Raw genomic sequence first — 14029 nt, 5'->3', positions numbered from 1 at the left:
CATAAGCTCATGGGCAATTTAAATGTACAGATCTTTTTCACATCTCCTGTGGCCAACATTAAACCCTCTTCCACACTTGAGTATTGGAGTTTTAAAATTTGACTATAGGGGCGCCTGGGTGGCTCAGTCAGTTGGGTGTCCGACTTCAGCTCAGGTCATGATCTCATGGTTTGTGAGTTTGAGCCCCGCATTTGGCTCTGTGCTAACAGCTCAGAGCCTGGAGCCTGCTTTGGATTGATTATGTGTCTCCCTCTCTGCCCCTCTCCCTGCTCACTCGCTGTCTGTCTCTCTCCCTCCCTCCCTCCCTCCCTCCCTCCCTCCCTCTCCATTTCTCTCCCCCTCCCCCCTTCTCTCCTAAAGAAACATTAAAATAAATAAAATTTGACTATCAGCTTTCAAAGTGTGGATTCCATCTTATTTTAGCTCTTGATTATATTTTGAGTGTTGTTTTTATGGTTATCTTATTGGGATATATGTTGGCTGTCAGCGTATTTGATAAGTCTGTTATGATGTCAGGGACTTGGAATTTTTTTTTAAACTTTTTATAGGTGTTGTTGTTTGAAAAATATGACTCTAAATCATTTATAAAATGCTTAACGGGAGGCGCCTGAGTGGCTCAGCTGGTTAAGCGTCCAACTTTGGTTTTGGCTCAGGTCATGATCTCATGATTTGTGGGATTGAGCCCAATGCTCTGCCTCTCCCTCCACTCAAAGTATAATAAGTTTTAATAAAGGCTTAATGGGCTGTGTTCCTTTGCCTAGTCTTCTGAAAACTAAATAAGGTTTTTGGCAGTTAATTAAATCACACAGGGTATCCATCCGACTTCAGATTCTCTTATACAGTTACCTAGTTCTTAGCTTGTCACATATCAACAAAAATTTGATGAAAAATTTGGATCCTTTTATGAAGTCATGGTTCATGAGGCTGGTGTTTCCCCAGAGTATCAGTTGGGTGACCATATCGAGACAGCAAATGAGTTTAGTTCAACCATAGCTTTTCCTTAGTGAAATTTTGTGTACTTGTCTGTAGTTCCCATAATCTATCATTTTTCCTTTTTGAAAATGAGTATAACATTTACAAGTTAGTAATCTGCTGTTACTTTTCATTCCCCATGGCTTTTAAAAATTAGCTTGGTGGCTGTGAAGTTTTTATCCATGGAATGTATTTCTCCTATAACTAGTAACCTGGGCTCATTTAAATCCATTCTCTGGATGTCTTATCCACTTCAGCCTTAAAGTCTTTCTTGGCAGTGTTTATTTTGTTGTTCCATTTTGAGGATAATTGTGTAGAAGGTGGTAATAAAATGGGAATACCTCTGTCTTATATTATCTGTTAACATTTTATTCTCTGGGCTATGCAAGTCTACTCATATATTAGTCTTTTTCTGAATATTTTAAAATCTCTTTTTAGGGCCTTAACTTTTTTGTTTTGATTAGACTCACTCATTATGGACTTCGATTTTTCTCATGCTGTTCTAGTGATTTTTATCTCTTGTACATCCTTAATTAGTCTCTTAATAATAGTTTCATACTTACCTTTCTCAGAACCCTTTGTAATCTGAAGTCCTGAGGTACATGTTTCTATTACCTTTTGTTCTTTTTCATTACTGCTTACAATTTTAAGATGACATGATTCATTTAGTGAAATTTCCCTCCTGTTCTCAAAATTTGATCCCTTTTACTTCACAGCAAATTTCTGTTTTACTGTTTAGAACTGAATTCTGAAGAGCAGTTCATTTGTTTGCATTATGTTAAGAACACAGTCTTTGGAATCAGACAGACCTAGATTGAAATCCAGGCTCTGCCACTTTCTAGCTGTGCGACTTTTGGCAAGTTACCTAACCTTTCTTTCTTAAAAAAAAATTTTTTTTTAACATTTATTTATTTTTGAGAGAGACAGAACACAAGCAGGGAGGAACAGAGAGAGAGAGACACAGAATCCAAAGCAGGCTTCAGGCTCTGAGCTGTCAGCACAGAGCCCGACGCGGGGCTCGAACTCACGGACTGTGAGATCATGACCTGAGCTGAAGTCAGCTACCCAACCAACTGAGCCACCCGGGCACCCCTTTTTTATATATATGTATTTAAAATTTTTTTTTTTTAACATTTATTTATTTTTGAGAGACAGGTTACCTAACCTTTCTAAGTCTCCATTTCCTGTTCTGTAAAATGAGGGTACTGTGAATATTTAAAAAGATGATTCCTGGAGGGACGCCTGAGTGGCTCAGTTGGTTAAGCGTCTGGCTCTTGGTTTCGGCTCATGTCGTGATCTCACGCAGTCCATGGGATCAAGCCTCAGATTGAGCTCTATGATGACAGTGTGGAGATTGCTTGGGTTTCTCACTTCTCTCTCTCTACCCCTCTGCATGCTCTGCTCTCTCTTTCAAAATAAATTAATTTAAAAAAAAAGATTCAAGAAAAAGAACTTCACCCAGGGCCTGGTATGAAGAAGCAAATACACAACAGATATCAACTGATGTTTGCTTCCTCTGTCTTCTAAGAGAGGAAATTATTTTATTAATTTAATCATCATAATTGTGCTTAGGGTAACTCAGTCTACAATATTTTCACTCTACAAAATTAGGCTTCAAGCAACTATTACAGTAGAAAGTTCTGTCACTGTCTCTCTCCAGCTTCTTTGCCAGCTTGTAATTTGTATTAGGAAAGTATCACCTGGCTATGACTTGCTCCTTTTATCTTCACCCAAATGCTGTCTACCATTTTGGAGAAGGCTGGATATTGATAGTAGGTAGTGGGACTTGTCCTGGGCAAGAACATGAATGTGGCAGAGTTAACGATAGATACATAGATGTAAGGAGAGCGATGAGGTAGAGGTAGGTGGTGAGTGCCTGGTGAGGTATGAGGACAGGAAACCAATTTAAATACATGGCAGGTTGTCCTTGGGACAGTTATTGGCACACAAATTAGGTGGAAGGCCATGGTTAGAAACTGTTGGTAGGCAATAGTCAGCAAAATGATAGGTGAATTGGTTATTTCTTCTGAGATGTGGATTTGATGAGCAAGCTGCCAAGGACGACCTGAAAGCAGCTAGTACTCTTTGGGTTCCTGATGGTTCACTGAAGCATTGTTTCATAAATTTCTGTACAAGTTTATGTTTGTATAACTTTATTATGTACAAAGTTATTACCTTTTCCTTTCTATAGATTCAGTAGATAGGTTTTCTTTATTTTGAGCAAGGTTTACCCACTTGTATTCTCTCGTGAATTCCAAATCTGAGGGATATCTCTTCAGTTCTCTGTATGAAGTAGTTGTCATTTATTCAGTACTTGCTATATGCTAGTCATCTTACCAGTCCTTAATAGATTTCTCTGTTTCCTACCGGAGCTTCCTGACCTGAACTGTTTGCCACTTCATTTACTTTTAATTTTTCCAGATGTGGCCTCCCATATATTTATTTTAGTTCCTGTGTTCCTTGATAATACAGTCAAGAGTATGTCTTTAGAGCCAGGACTGTCTGGGTTTGCATCCCAGCTCTATCTTGCTAGCTGTGGAAGTATGGGCAAATTAATATCTCTGTTCCTCAGTTTTGTTCCCTGTAAAGTAGGACTAAAAATAGTACCTTTCACAGGGTTTTGTGAGAATTGAATACATTAATGTATGAAAAATTATTGGAGCCTGGCACATTTTATGCTCTCAGATGTTAACAATTTTCTGACTTGTAATTCTCATAGCCTTCCTTAAGCAGACATTTTGCTGATGAGGAACCTGAAGTTCAGAGAGAGAATTGGCTTTTAGAAGGTGTTATGCTGTTGTCTTGCTTACTAAATGTTTTTCTTTCTTTCTTTTTTTAACGTTTTATTTATTTTTGAGAAAGAGAGCACGCGAGTGAGGGGGGGCAGGTGGGGACAAGATCAGAAGCGGGCTCTGAGCTGATAGTAGAGAGTCTGATGAGGGCTGGAACTCACAAACTGGGAGATCATGGCCTGAGCCGAAGTCAGATGTTCATCTGACTGAGCCACCCAGGTGCCCCTAAATATTTTTCGTTTTTACAGAGTATGAAAGAAGTAATACTTGTCTATAGTTGTCCATCTCTGTTTCTCACAAGAACAGCAAAAGTGTATTTTAAAGGGTGAGGGAGGCATTAGAAAGATGCTGTGTGTTTGTAATGGTAACAATTATTCAGCAAGCATTCAAGTCCCTACTAAGTGCCAGTCACTGTGCTAGGAGTTAAACACAGTCCTGGCTTCAAGGAGTTTACAAGCAGGTGAGGAAGGTAGACAAGTTAATTGACTGTTGCAATAGAGGAAGGCAGACAAGTTAATTGACTGTTGCAATATACAGTAATAAGTATAATCTTTAAATGTAGATGCTATAAGAACACATAGGATAAGCTGCTCATCCAAATTTATTTGGGGTGGTTTATGGTGTTGGGTTGGAGAAAAAAGTAAAGCCTAAGCTAGTCTTAAAAGATGCACAAAGGGGCGCCTGGGTGGCTCAGTTGGTTAAGCATCCGACTTCAGCTCAGGTCATGATCTTGCGGTCTGTGAGTTCGAGCCCTGCGTCGGGCTCTGTGCTGACAGCTCAGAGCTTGGAGCCTGCTCCAGACTCTGTGTCTCCCTCTCTCTCTGCCCCCCTGCTCATGCTCTGTCTCTGTCTCAAAAATAAATAAAAACATTTTTAAAAAAGATGCACAAAGAGTAGGAAGGAGAAAGAGGGGTGCCTTGTGGGCAGAGGTGACATTGCATCAAGGCATACCCACCTGAGAAGAGCATCGTGAATGTGGGAAACAACATATATTATGGTATGACTGAAGTTGAACCATGTGAATTTGTCAGATTTGATCATTTTGACCACCAAAAGAGCATTGTGAGAGGAAGGATGATGGGAGGTGGAGCTGAAAAGCAAACAAGAGCCAGGTCAAAAAGAGCCTAATTTTACCTGATTACAAATGTATGCTCTCCAGGACTTTTAAACAGATGAGTATTATTTTTTATTTTTTTAAAGATTCATCCTCAGGATGGGTACATTTCATTGTATATAAATTTTTTACCTCAGGGATGGAAACTGGAAAATGGATCCTAGTTAATGATATATGCATGGTGAAGTATTTTAGGTGAAAGTGTACTGAAGTCTGCAGGTTACTTTGAAATGCATTAAAAAATGAGATGGATGGATAGATACATGATTAAACAGTAAAATTATAAAATGTTACTGATCAGATTTTAGTGGTTATAGGAGTGTTCCCTGTAAAATGTATTCACTTTTTCTGTATGTTTAGATTTGTTGGGGGTAAGTCACTAGAGAAAGCAAAGTCAGGGCTGGATATGAAGGTAGGCAAGAATTATTTTCCTACCTATAAAGTAAGTTTATAAACTTACTTTAGTTATAATGTGGTATGTCTAGAAATCCCCTCTAATCAGTCATTGTTCTATCCCTTGCACCCAGAGCAGAGCTTAGATCCTAGCAGGTGTCCAATAAATATTTGAATGTTGAATATTCCATAATCTCTGTAATCATACGAAATTTTTTAAGTTATGCTTGAAGTCCCAAATACAAATGTATACATTTGTTATCCTAGGTCCCTTCACATAACATAGTTTCACATAACCACAAATAATACTGTAATATTCTGTAGACATGCTGGTAAATATGATCTTGAGAAAGTCACTTGTTCACTTACCAGTATTTATTAAGTATTTATTTTGGTGGTTGCTAGGTATTTGGATCGTATCATGAATAGATATATCAAAAATTTGGATTTGATTAAAAGATATTAAGCAGAGGGTGTGACATAGACATACTGAGAACAATTATGTGTAAAGGAAGTGAATTGGAAAGGGTCTAGTACTTTTTTCTCTAGATGATTTCTTACTCAAAATTATACTGCAATGCCATCCATTTTAAATGTGATAGAAGATCTCTCAAAATTTTCCCAGGGGAGTAAATACCTTCTGTTGTTGTTGTTGTTGTTGTTGTTGTTGTTGTTGTTGTTGTTAATAAATGTTTCTGTAGGAAATCTGTTAATATCTAGTTAGTTGAGCCCAATGTTGGGATTGTTCTTTTTTTTCTTTTTTAAATAACCAATTAAAAAAAAAAAAACAAGGATTGACTTGCTTACTGATTTACCACTGTTGCCATCAGCTATTTCCAACAGTCTTCTCTTTTTACTTTAGCTTCCTCTAGAATACAGTGTAATCTCTTAGTACCTTTTCGTCACCAAAATAATACAACTAAATCCCTAAAAATTGAAAATAAAAAGGTCACCTTGTTAAATTTTTTTTCCCTTCAGCCTAGTAAAGAAAGATATTTAAATTAAGGTTAATGGTAGATTTTGGAGTACATACAGGGCTAGAAAATACTTAATTTCATAGGAACTTTCTGAGAATTTATTTTTGAGTTAGAACTGGGCTTATTAAGCTTGTGTAAGGGAGACTGTTGTATGGGTTTGTGAGATTTAACCACCAGTTAACCACTAATCAGTAGTCCTAGTTGTAAAAGTGAATTCATATCTCTGTGTAAATTTGCAGAACATTTTTTTCCTTTTAGGTCACATAAGTCTTTGGAATACAGGTATAATGACATTTGAGATATATGTACACTTATATAAGAAATGAATATAAGCAATGGAATTTAAATTTTGTGTTTTATTGACCACAGAAAGTAATCTGGGCTGGAGAGAAAGTAACTACTCAGGTGGATCATTACTAAGAAAATTACTATTAATGTATTCTTATTTTTTTCTTTAATGTCTTTATAAATTTTTCATGAACTAAACTTTGTGATGGTATCTTACATATTAGTGAAAAGAAAATCTGAACCTTCCTTACTGTTCTTCCCACAAATATTTTATTGTGCAGATTTGATTATGCATGGATGAGGAACAGGGTTAATATGTATGTGAATTTTTTCAGTGTTTTCTAACATTCTTAAGTAATTTCTCATGAAACTTCCTTAAGGGGAAAAATAAATGCCCTGAAGTACAAAATCTCTTATTTTCTCATAGATGTACTTGAGGGATACAATGGAACGATATTTGCATATGGACAAACATCCTCTGGGAAGACACATACAATGGAGGTAATATTTTATAATCTGTACTTGCATGTGGTTTGCAGAATAGAGGTGCATTCATTCATTATTTGCGAAATGATTTTACTGTGTTTAAACAGCTTTATTCTGTTGCTTACTCTCCTATGAATAATACATAGGTAACATCACTGTTGGAATCTAATCAGTTCTGGAGTTTGAAATTATATATTTGAAATCATATCTAGCTTTGTTTTGACAGCATAACCACACAATTATAAACATTTTAGAATTAACAGGAATTTTCTTTATAATGGAAATTTGAAATCTTGAATGTTTTATGTTTTCATTTCTATTCAGAGCAATTCGTTCTCCTCTCCAAATACCTGCCACTTTTCTTTATTTTTTTATTTTTTTATTTTTTAAAAATTTTTTTTTTTAATGTTTTTATTTATTTTTGAGACAGAGAGAGACAGAGCATGAACAGGGGAAGGTCAGCGAGAGGGAGACACAGAATCTGAAACAGGCTCCAGGCTCTGAGCTGTCAGCACAGAGCCTGACGGGAGGCTTGAACTCACGGACTGCGAGATCATGACCTGAGCCGAAGTTGGCCGCTTAACCGACTGAGCCACCCAGGCGCCCCCTGCCACTTTTCTTTAATAGGAATGTGTCCACAATTGTCGGTGCTGCCATTATAATAAGATGTGGATCTGCCCAAACTTTGCTTCTAGAAAACATCCTATATCTTATGCTGCTGCTACAAAGCATCTGCTTTTGTCATTTATCTGAGCATTCTGTATAAATGGCTGAGTATTTTAGTGTAATTCACATTACTCGTTTCCATAAAGTTATGGAGAACAAGGACATTTCTAGCACTTGTGTGGATTCGACTTGAAGGAACAGTATGAACTTACATTGGAAGAAACAGACTAAAACTCTTTCTTTAAAATATGTTCATTTCACAAGCATGGACAATCTAAATCTAATGATTAAATAAAAGGCTAAGATCAGTTGGTAACCCATGTTGTTGACATGTAGTATTTATGTATAATTTACAAATATATGTAATAGTTGAATTGGATTTTTTACATATTTGTAGAGCCATTTCACAATAAAATGGCAACAATTACAATTTCTATCCTCTATTGGCTGTAAATTGTAGATTGGAAGTTTCTACTTTTAATTCATACTTAAAGTCTCATTTTCTGTTTAGGGTAAACTTCATGATCCAGAAGGCATGGGCATTATTCCAAGAATAGTGCAAGATATTTTTAATTACATTTATTCTATGGATGAAAATTTGGAATTTCATATTAAGGTAAAATCCTTGGGGTATTTTGTTTTATATTAGAATAATTTTATTCCAAGAAATAATAAGTGCTCTTTTGTTTTAAAAATATTTTTAGTTATTTTATGGACAGTTACAGTAGAAAGATCATTAGAGTTAGTAAACTGAGGGTTCTTAATCTGCCATTAGATGACCTTAAACAAGGTCATAAAGTCTCTTTTGTCTTAGTCTCCTCTGTAAAATGATGGAGTTTATTACTGAACTCAAAGGTTCTTACTGCTCTCATGAGTCTAATTCATTGAAGATGGAGATATGTAATAGAAATTGCTTTTTAGTTACATGAGCAGTTTAGAGAATTTAGATACTCCTGTTAGAACATGAGCTGTGGCTGAGTTGTTAACTCTGTCCTCTGGTATAGATGGTGCTTGGCACTCAAACCCCAATAAATTTAATGAACTAATTATAAATTATTTTATACTACTATAGTAGCATAAAATAGTAGTATAGTAGTAGTAGTAGTATAGTACTAGTAGTATAGTAGTATACTATTATACTACTAATAAATTATTTTATAATTTTAATTAGTTGATCTTTTTTTACTTTATTTCTTTGCCCTTCAGGTTTCATATTTTGAAATTTATTTGGATAAGATAAGGGACCTGTTAGATGGTAAGTTAAATTCTCGCTCTTTTATCATTTTAAAATAGCACATGTTACTTTTTTAAATAGGTGTGAGACCATTTCTAAGTAACTTCTATGAAATTGACTTAAATTACAAGAAACCGATTTTAAAGTTCTTTTAAAGTTAGTTGAATTTCTTTTACACATTGAATAACTTATTTAAAGCACATATTTATGGGTGCTTGTGTTTCTTAAGTAGTAATTAGAGAAATGGATTGTAGTTAGAGGTCTGAGTCCTAGTCTGCTGTCAGTTAGATACATTGCCCTTGGGCAAACTGTGCAACCACTCTGGCTTGTTATTTCCAAAATGTGGGTGGTAGAGGTTGCATTGGACCTAAAATTCTATATTGCTGCATTAAGTTTCTATTCAGATCTCCTCTACTGTTTCTACAGAGTCTTTTTTAATAGTGATGTGTTCATATTTTTAAAATTTACCTATTATTAGGCCGCTTGGGAAAGGAAACAATCTATTGAATTAGCTATTTCATGACTAGTGTTAGAGTTTAGGACAATGTTGCTGATATTATTTATTTGTCTTTTTCAGTTTCAAAGACCAACCTTTCCGTTCATGAAGATAAAAACCGAGTTCCCTATGTAAAGGTACTTATAAAATAATACAGAATGCTTGTTTAGAAAAATCCTGTAATAGGGGCGCCTAGGTGGCTCAGTTGGTTAAGCGTCTGATTCGGCTCAGGTCATGATTTCAAAGTTCATGAGTTTAAGTCCTGCGTTGGGCTCTGCTGACAGCTCAGAGCCTGGTGCCTGCTTCAGATTCTGTCTTCCTCTCTCTGCCTCAAAAATAAATAAACATTAAAAAAAATTTTTTTTTTAAGAAAAACCCTGTAAGAAAATTTTTTAAGGTTATGACATATTAAAAAAAATTATTTTATAGGGATGCACAGAGCGTTTTGTATGTAGTCCAGATGAAGTTATGGATACCATTGATGAAGGAAAATCCAACAGACATGTAGCAGTTACAAGTAAGTAGAATGTTTATTAACAGGAGTTAAGGTACAGAGCTGCCTTAAAATATCTTTATCAAGTTGGTTAATTGTAAGATTTTTATGTAAAGTGATGCTTTAGAAATTATTACTAAGGGAAAGCCATGTTTGTTTATAGTTGTTTGTGTAATTTCATTGCAGATATGAATGAACATAGCTCTAGGAGTCACAGTATATTTCTTATTAATGTAAAACAAGAGAACACGCAAACGGAACAAAAGCTGAGTGGAAAACTTTATCTGGTTGATTTAGCTGGTAGTGAAAAGGTAAAATCTTTATATTCTGGTAGATATTTAAGCATTTTTATAAACTTTAGCTTGAATTTGGACTTAGGCATTATTCATTGTTAACATCTTGAAAACTTATCAAATTGGATTTGGTAGTATTTTTGAGAGTTTAAAAGCACTGATGCATTGCCAATGACTACTTAAACTGAAAAATCAGTTGCAAGTTACTATCATTTGTGCCATAGTCCAGTTCAACCAATAGGTGTTACCTTTTACTTAGGGTATATGTTTTTATTGAGAATTAGTTCAGCATATATTGTTATCAATTTTATTATTCTTTTCCTAATTTTGGTATCTATTTTATCCATATTGGCAGTGGGCTCCCTGTGAAAACTGATAACTATCCATTAGTCTTTTCTGGTTTGGTTGTACCTATTTTCTTTCCTTTGGATGATTATTTAATTATTACAGACTCTGCTGTGGACTATCATCTGATTATAATTTATGTGAAAATCAAAATAAGTTCAAATATTTTAATATTGATCTCTGCAACCATTTTTGCTGTTTCACTAATTTGATTCTTCTGATTAAAATGACATACCTACTCCCTTTTACTCAAGCCTTAAACATATCCTTCAAAGCCTGTCTTTAATTTTGTGAATTCTGAGAGGCTGTTTCTTCAGCCGACATTGCTAATCTACTATTTTATCCTATCTTTAACATATGTATTTTATATCTTTTTTAAAAGCAGGTTTGCTTATATATTTAAATTCAGTACATAACAGAATATCAACCTTATGATTTAGCAAATTTTAAAAGGTTCCTCTTTAATGGAGCAAAGGGGATTAACAAATAGTAAATTGGAAATGTACCTGAAAATTTGTTATTTTCAAGAGCACAAACTAAAAATAAAATTTGGGATCTCCTTAATCACATTCTTGTCATGGACCTACACTTGTCAGAAGACCAATACTCAAGTAGTGATAGCTTAGAGTAAATAATTGACAAAATCATGAAGCTTTTCATTTTGTTGTTTGCTGGTTATTGATGACCTCTGAACTTTTTAGAAAATTCAAAGAAAATAATTCTTAAACTTACAGTTTTGTTTTCATTCTTTTGAAATCTTATGCATAGGTTAGTAAAACTGGAGCTGAAGGTGCTGTGCTGGATGAAGCTAAGAACATCAACAAGTCACTTTCTGCTCTTGGAAATGTCATTTCTGCTTTGGCAGAGGGAAGTGTGAGTACACACGTCTTCTCTTTCCCTATGGTTATCTTATGGGGAATTACTTAAATATCAATGTATGTATATGCACGGATGTTTGTGGGGCCAGGGTGGAGCGGGCATCTGGTGTTTTTAAGTCAGTATGTGTAAATTAGTTGTCTTTAGGAATTTATAGTAGTATGTATGTTCCAGTTCCCATCATAATATTATCAGTTAAAATAGCCAAAATCCCTTTGTAATTTACTTAGAGTATTTATAAACAGATTTTATTCTGTAGAAACCCATTGGTCTTTGTTTCTTTTGTTTTTGTATCGTAGACGTATGTTCCATATCGCGATAGTAAAATGACAAGAATTCTTCAAGATTCATTAGGTGGGAACTGTAGAACCACTATCGTAATTTGCTGCTCTCCATCATCGTACAATGAATCTGAAACAAAATCTACACTCCTGTTTGGTCAAAGGTTTGTTGTTAAGAAAATACAAAGTCTAAGTGTAGATAGGTCTTTTGTTTATTAAGTCTAGGAAAATATAGGTAGATATTCAAATCAGTGCATATTGATAATATGACACAACTTTTTAATTGAGAGATAATACAAGCAAGGTCCATTTTTAAAACTGCTTAGATTTGAATTAAGTTTTAGTACATATTGAAATCAAATGTTAAATTCAGTCAAATTTATAGGAGAAACTTTAAACATTAAAGAAAATAAATATTTGAGTCAGATGACAGAAAAGCTTGACAAATCTAATTCTGTGTTAGTCTGTTGACAGGTTCAAATAATGAGATAATATGAATTGGTTAACCTAGGAAAGTCAGTAGTGATGATTTTATTTTTGACCTTCAACAATAATTTTTTTTTATTCAGCCTTGCAAAAGAATTAGGAAAATATGGGCCCTTTTTTTTTTTATCCTCCTCTGGTGGTTAATTTTTTTTGTCTTTAAGCTATTCACAGATTTGGGGACTGACCCAAATTTATTTAGCTTGTTGAAGAAGCACTGTAGTAATTATGGGTCTTTGTATTTAGTCTAAAGATAATTAAACAGTCAAATTACTCAGCCATATATGCCATACATATATATATAAAAAACAGAGATCTATAGATAGTAATTGAAAATAGTTAATTTTAGTCACACTTTTTTCCTGCAATTACTTCTTTTAGGGCCAAAACAATTAAGAACACAGTTTGTGTAAATGTAGAATTAACTGCAGAACAGTGGAAAAAGAAGTATGAAAGAGAAAAGGAAAAAAATAAGACCCTGCGGAACACCATTCAGTGGCTTGAAAATGAACTCAACCGGTGGCGTAATGGTAATAATTTATAAAATCTGTCATTTTGAGTTTGTTGAATATGAATGTAAAACTATTTTATAAATTTGAGACTGACACGAATATAAATAAAAATAGCAAAGCGTATCCATTTTTATTTTTTAAGCATTAGAGATCATCAAATAAAAATGACTAGTCTTTTAAATTCTGATTTTACCTGAAATAATAAATAGAGGCATAAAGGCCATCTTGGGAGCTATAGCAATCAAGGCACAGATGGCAAGTTTCCTAGATTAGGGTGGCAGCAATAAGAATTACAAGATTTGGTGACTGGATTTAGAAGATGGGGGTGAGTGAAAAGTAATTGTAGTTTTTTAAATCTCAGACTGAGCAGATAAAGTTGGTGAGAGCTGCTGAAATTGAATAAAATTGTCATTAGTTTTAGACAGGTGGATGTTTATTAACTATCTGTTGTCTTATTTTAGGAGAGACAGTGCCTATTGATGAACAGTTTGACAAAGAGAAAGCCAACTTGGAAGCTTTTGCAGTGGATAAGGATATTACCATCACCAATGATAAACCCGCAGCTACGATTGGAGTTACTGGAAACTTTACTGATGCTGAGAGAAGAAAGTGTGAGGAAGAAATTGCTAAATTGTACAAACAACTTGATGACAAGGTATGTATTATTCACATTCTATTTTGTTTTAGAATGTTATGACATACAGGTATTTTTATTATCTAATTTTAATATTGTGGGTCCAGGTGACCTGTGTATACATCTTTCCTTGATTTGTTAACCTTTTGAAAATCGTAAAGTTGACGCTCAGACAACACTGGTTTGAACTGCATGGGTCCACTTAGATGTGGGTTTTTTTGATACAGTACAGTAATATAAATGTATTTTCTTTATGATTTTAATAACATTTTCTTTAAATACTATATATAATACATATAACATAAAAAATATGTTAATTGTCTATGTTATTGGTAAACCTTGTATTCAACAGCAGACTACCAATAGTTTAAGTTTTGGGGAAGTCAGAGGTTACATGTGGATCTTCAACTCCATAGAGGGGTCAGCACCCCTAACCCTTGTATTGTTTGAGGGTCATCTGTTTTAATAAAAAATATAAAATCACAATTTCTGTTTCTGTGCAGAAACTATGTATGAGACCTAATTTTTTCCCCCTCTTCTTTAATTTTCTGAAGGAAATTGAACATTGGGTCATTGGAGAGCCTTAATGAAATGATATCTTAGAATCAGGGGTCTAAGGACTCAATAATAAAGGTGATGCAAGAGATTAGAGAGGGAACAGAATAAAGTGGTAATAGTGTTTTCCTGCTTTGAT

At 34.5% G+C, this 14029-nt stretch overlaps 1 protein-coding gene across 1 annotated transcript in view; it reads left to right on the top strand.

Annotated features, from left to right (window-relative positions):
* KIF5B (kinesin family member 5B) overlaps positions 1 to 14029 on the top strand; it is a 48524-nt gene that overhangs the window by 9784 nt on the left and 24711 nt on the right. Inside the window, exons 3-12 of the mRNA XM_007092757.2 lie at positions 6964 to 7037; positions 8200 to 8304; positions 8895 to 8943; positions 9500 to 9555; positions 9848 to 9935; positions 10098 to 10222; positions 11318 to 11422; positions 11725 to 11870; positions 12571 to 12719; positions 13163 to 13356. Of these exons, the coding sequence (XP_007092819.2) occupies positions 6964 to 7037; positions 8200 to 8304; positions 8895 to 8943; positions 9500 to 9555; positions 9848 to 9935; positions 10098 to 10222; positions 11318 to 11422; positions 11725 to 11870; positions 12571 to 12719; positions 13163 to 13356 (1091 nt within the window). The remainder of the gene's footprint in view (positions 1 to 6963; positions 7038 to 8199; positions 8305 to 8894; positions 8944 to 9499; positions 9556 to 9847; positions 9936 to 10097; positions 10223 to 11317; positions 11423 to 11724; positions 11871 to 12570; positions 12720 to 13162; positions 13357 to 14029) is intronic.

This window comes from Panthera tigris, chromosome B4 (assembly GCF_018350195.1).
Source record: "Panthera tigris isolate Pti1 chromosome B4, P.tigris_Pti1_mat1.1, whole genome shotgun sequence".
In the NCBI taxonomy this organism is placed as follows: domain Eukaryota; kingdom Metazoa; phylum Chordata; class Mammalia; order Carnivora; family Felidae; genus Panthera; species Panthera tigris.
This window is presented reverse-complemented; position numbering and strand designations above follow the sequence as displayed.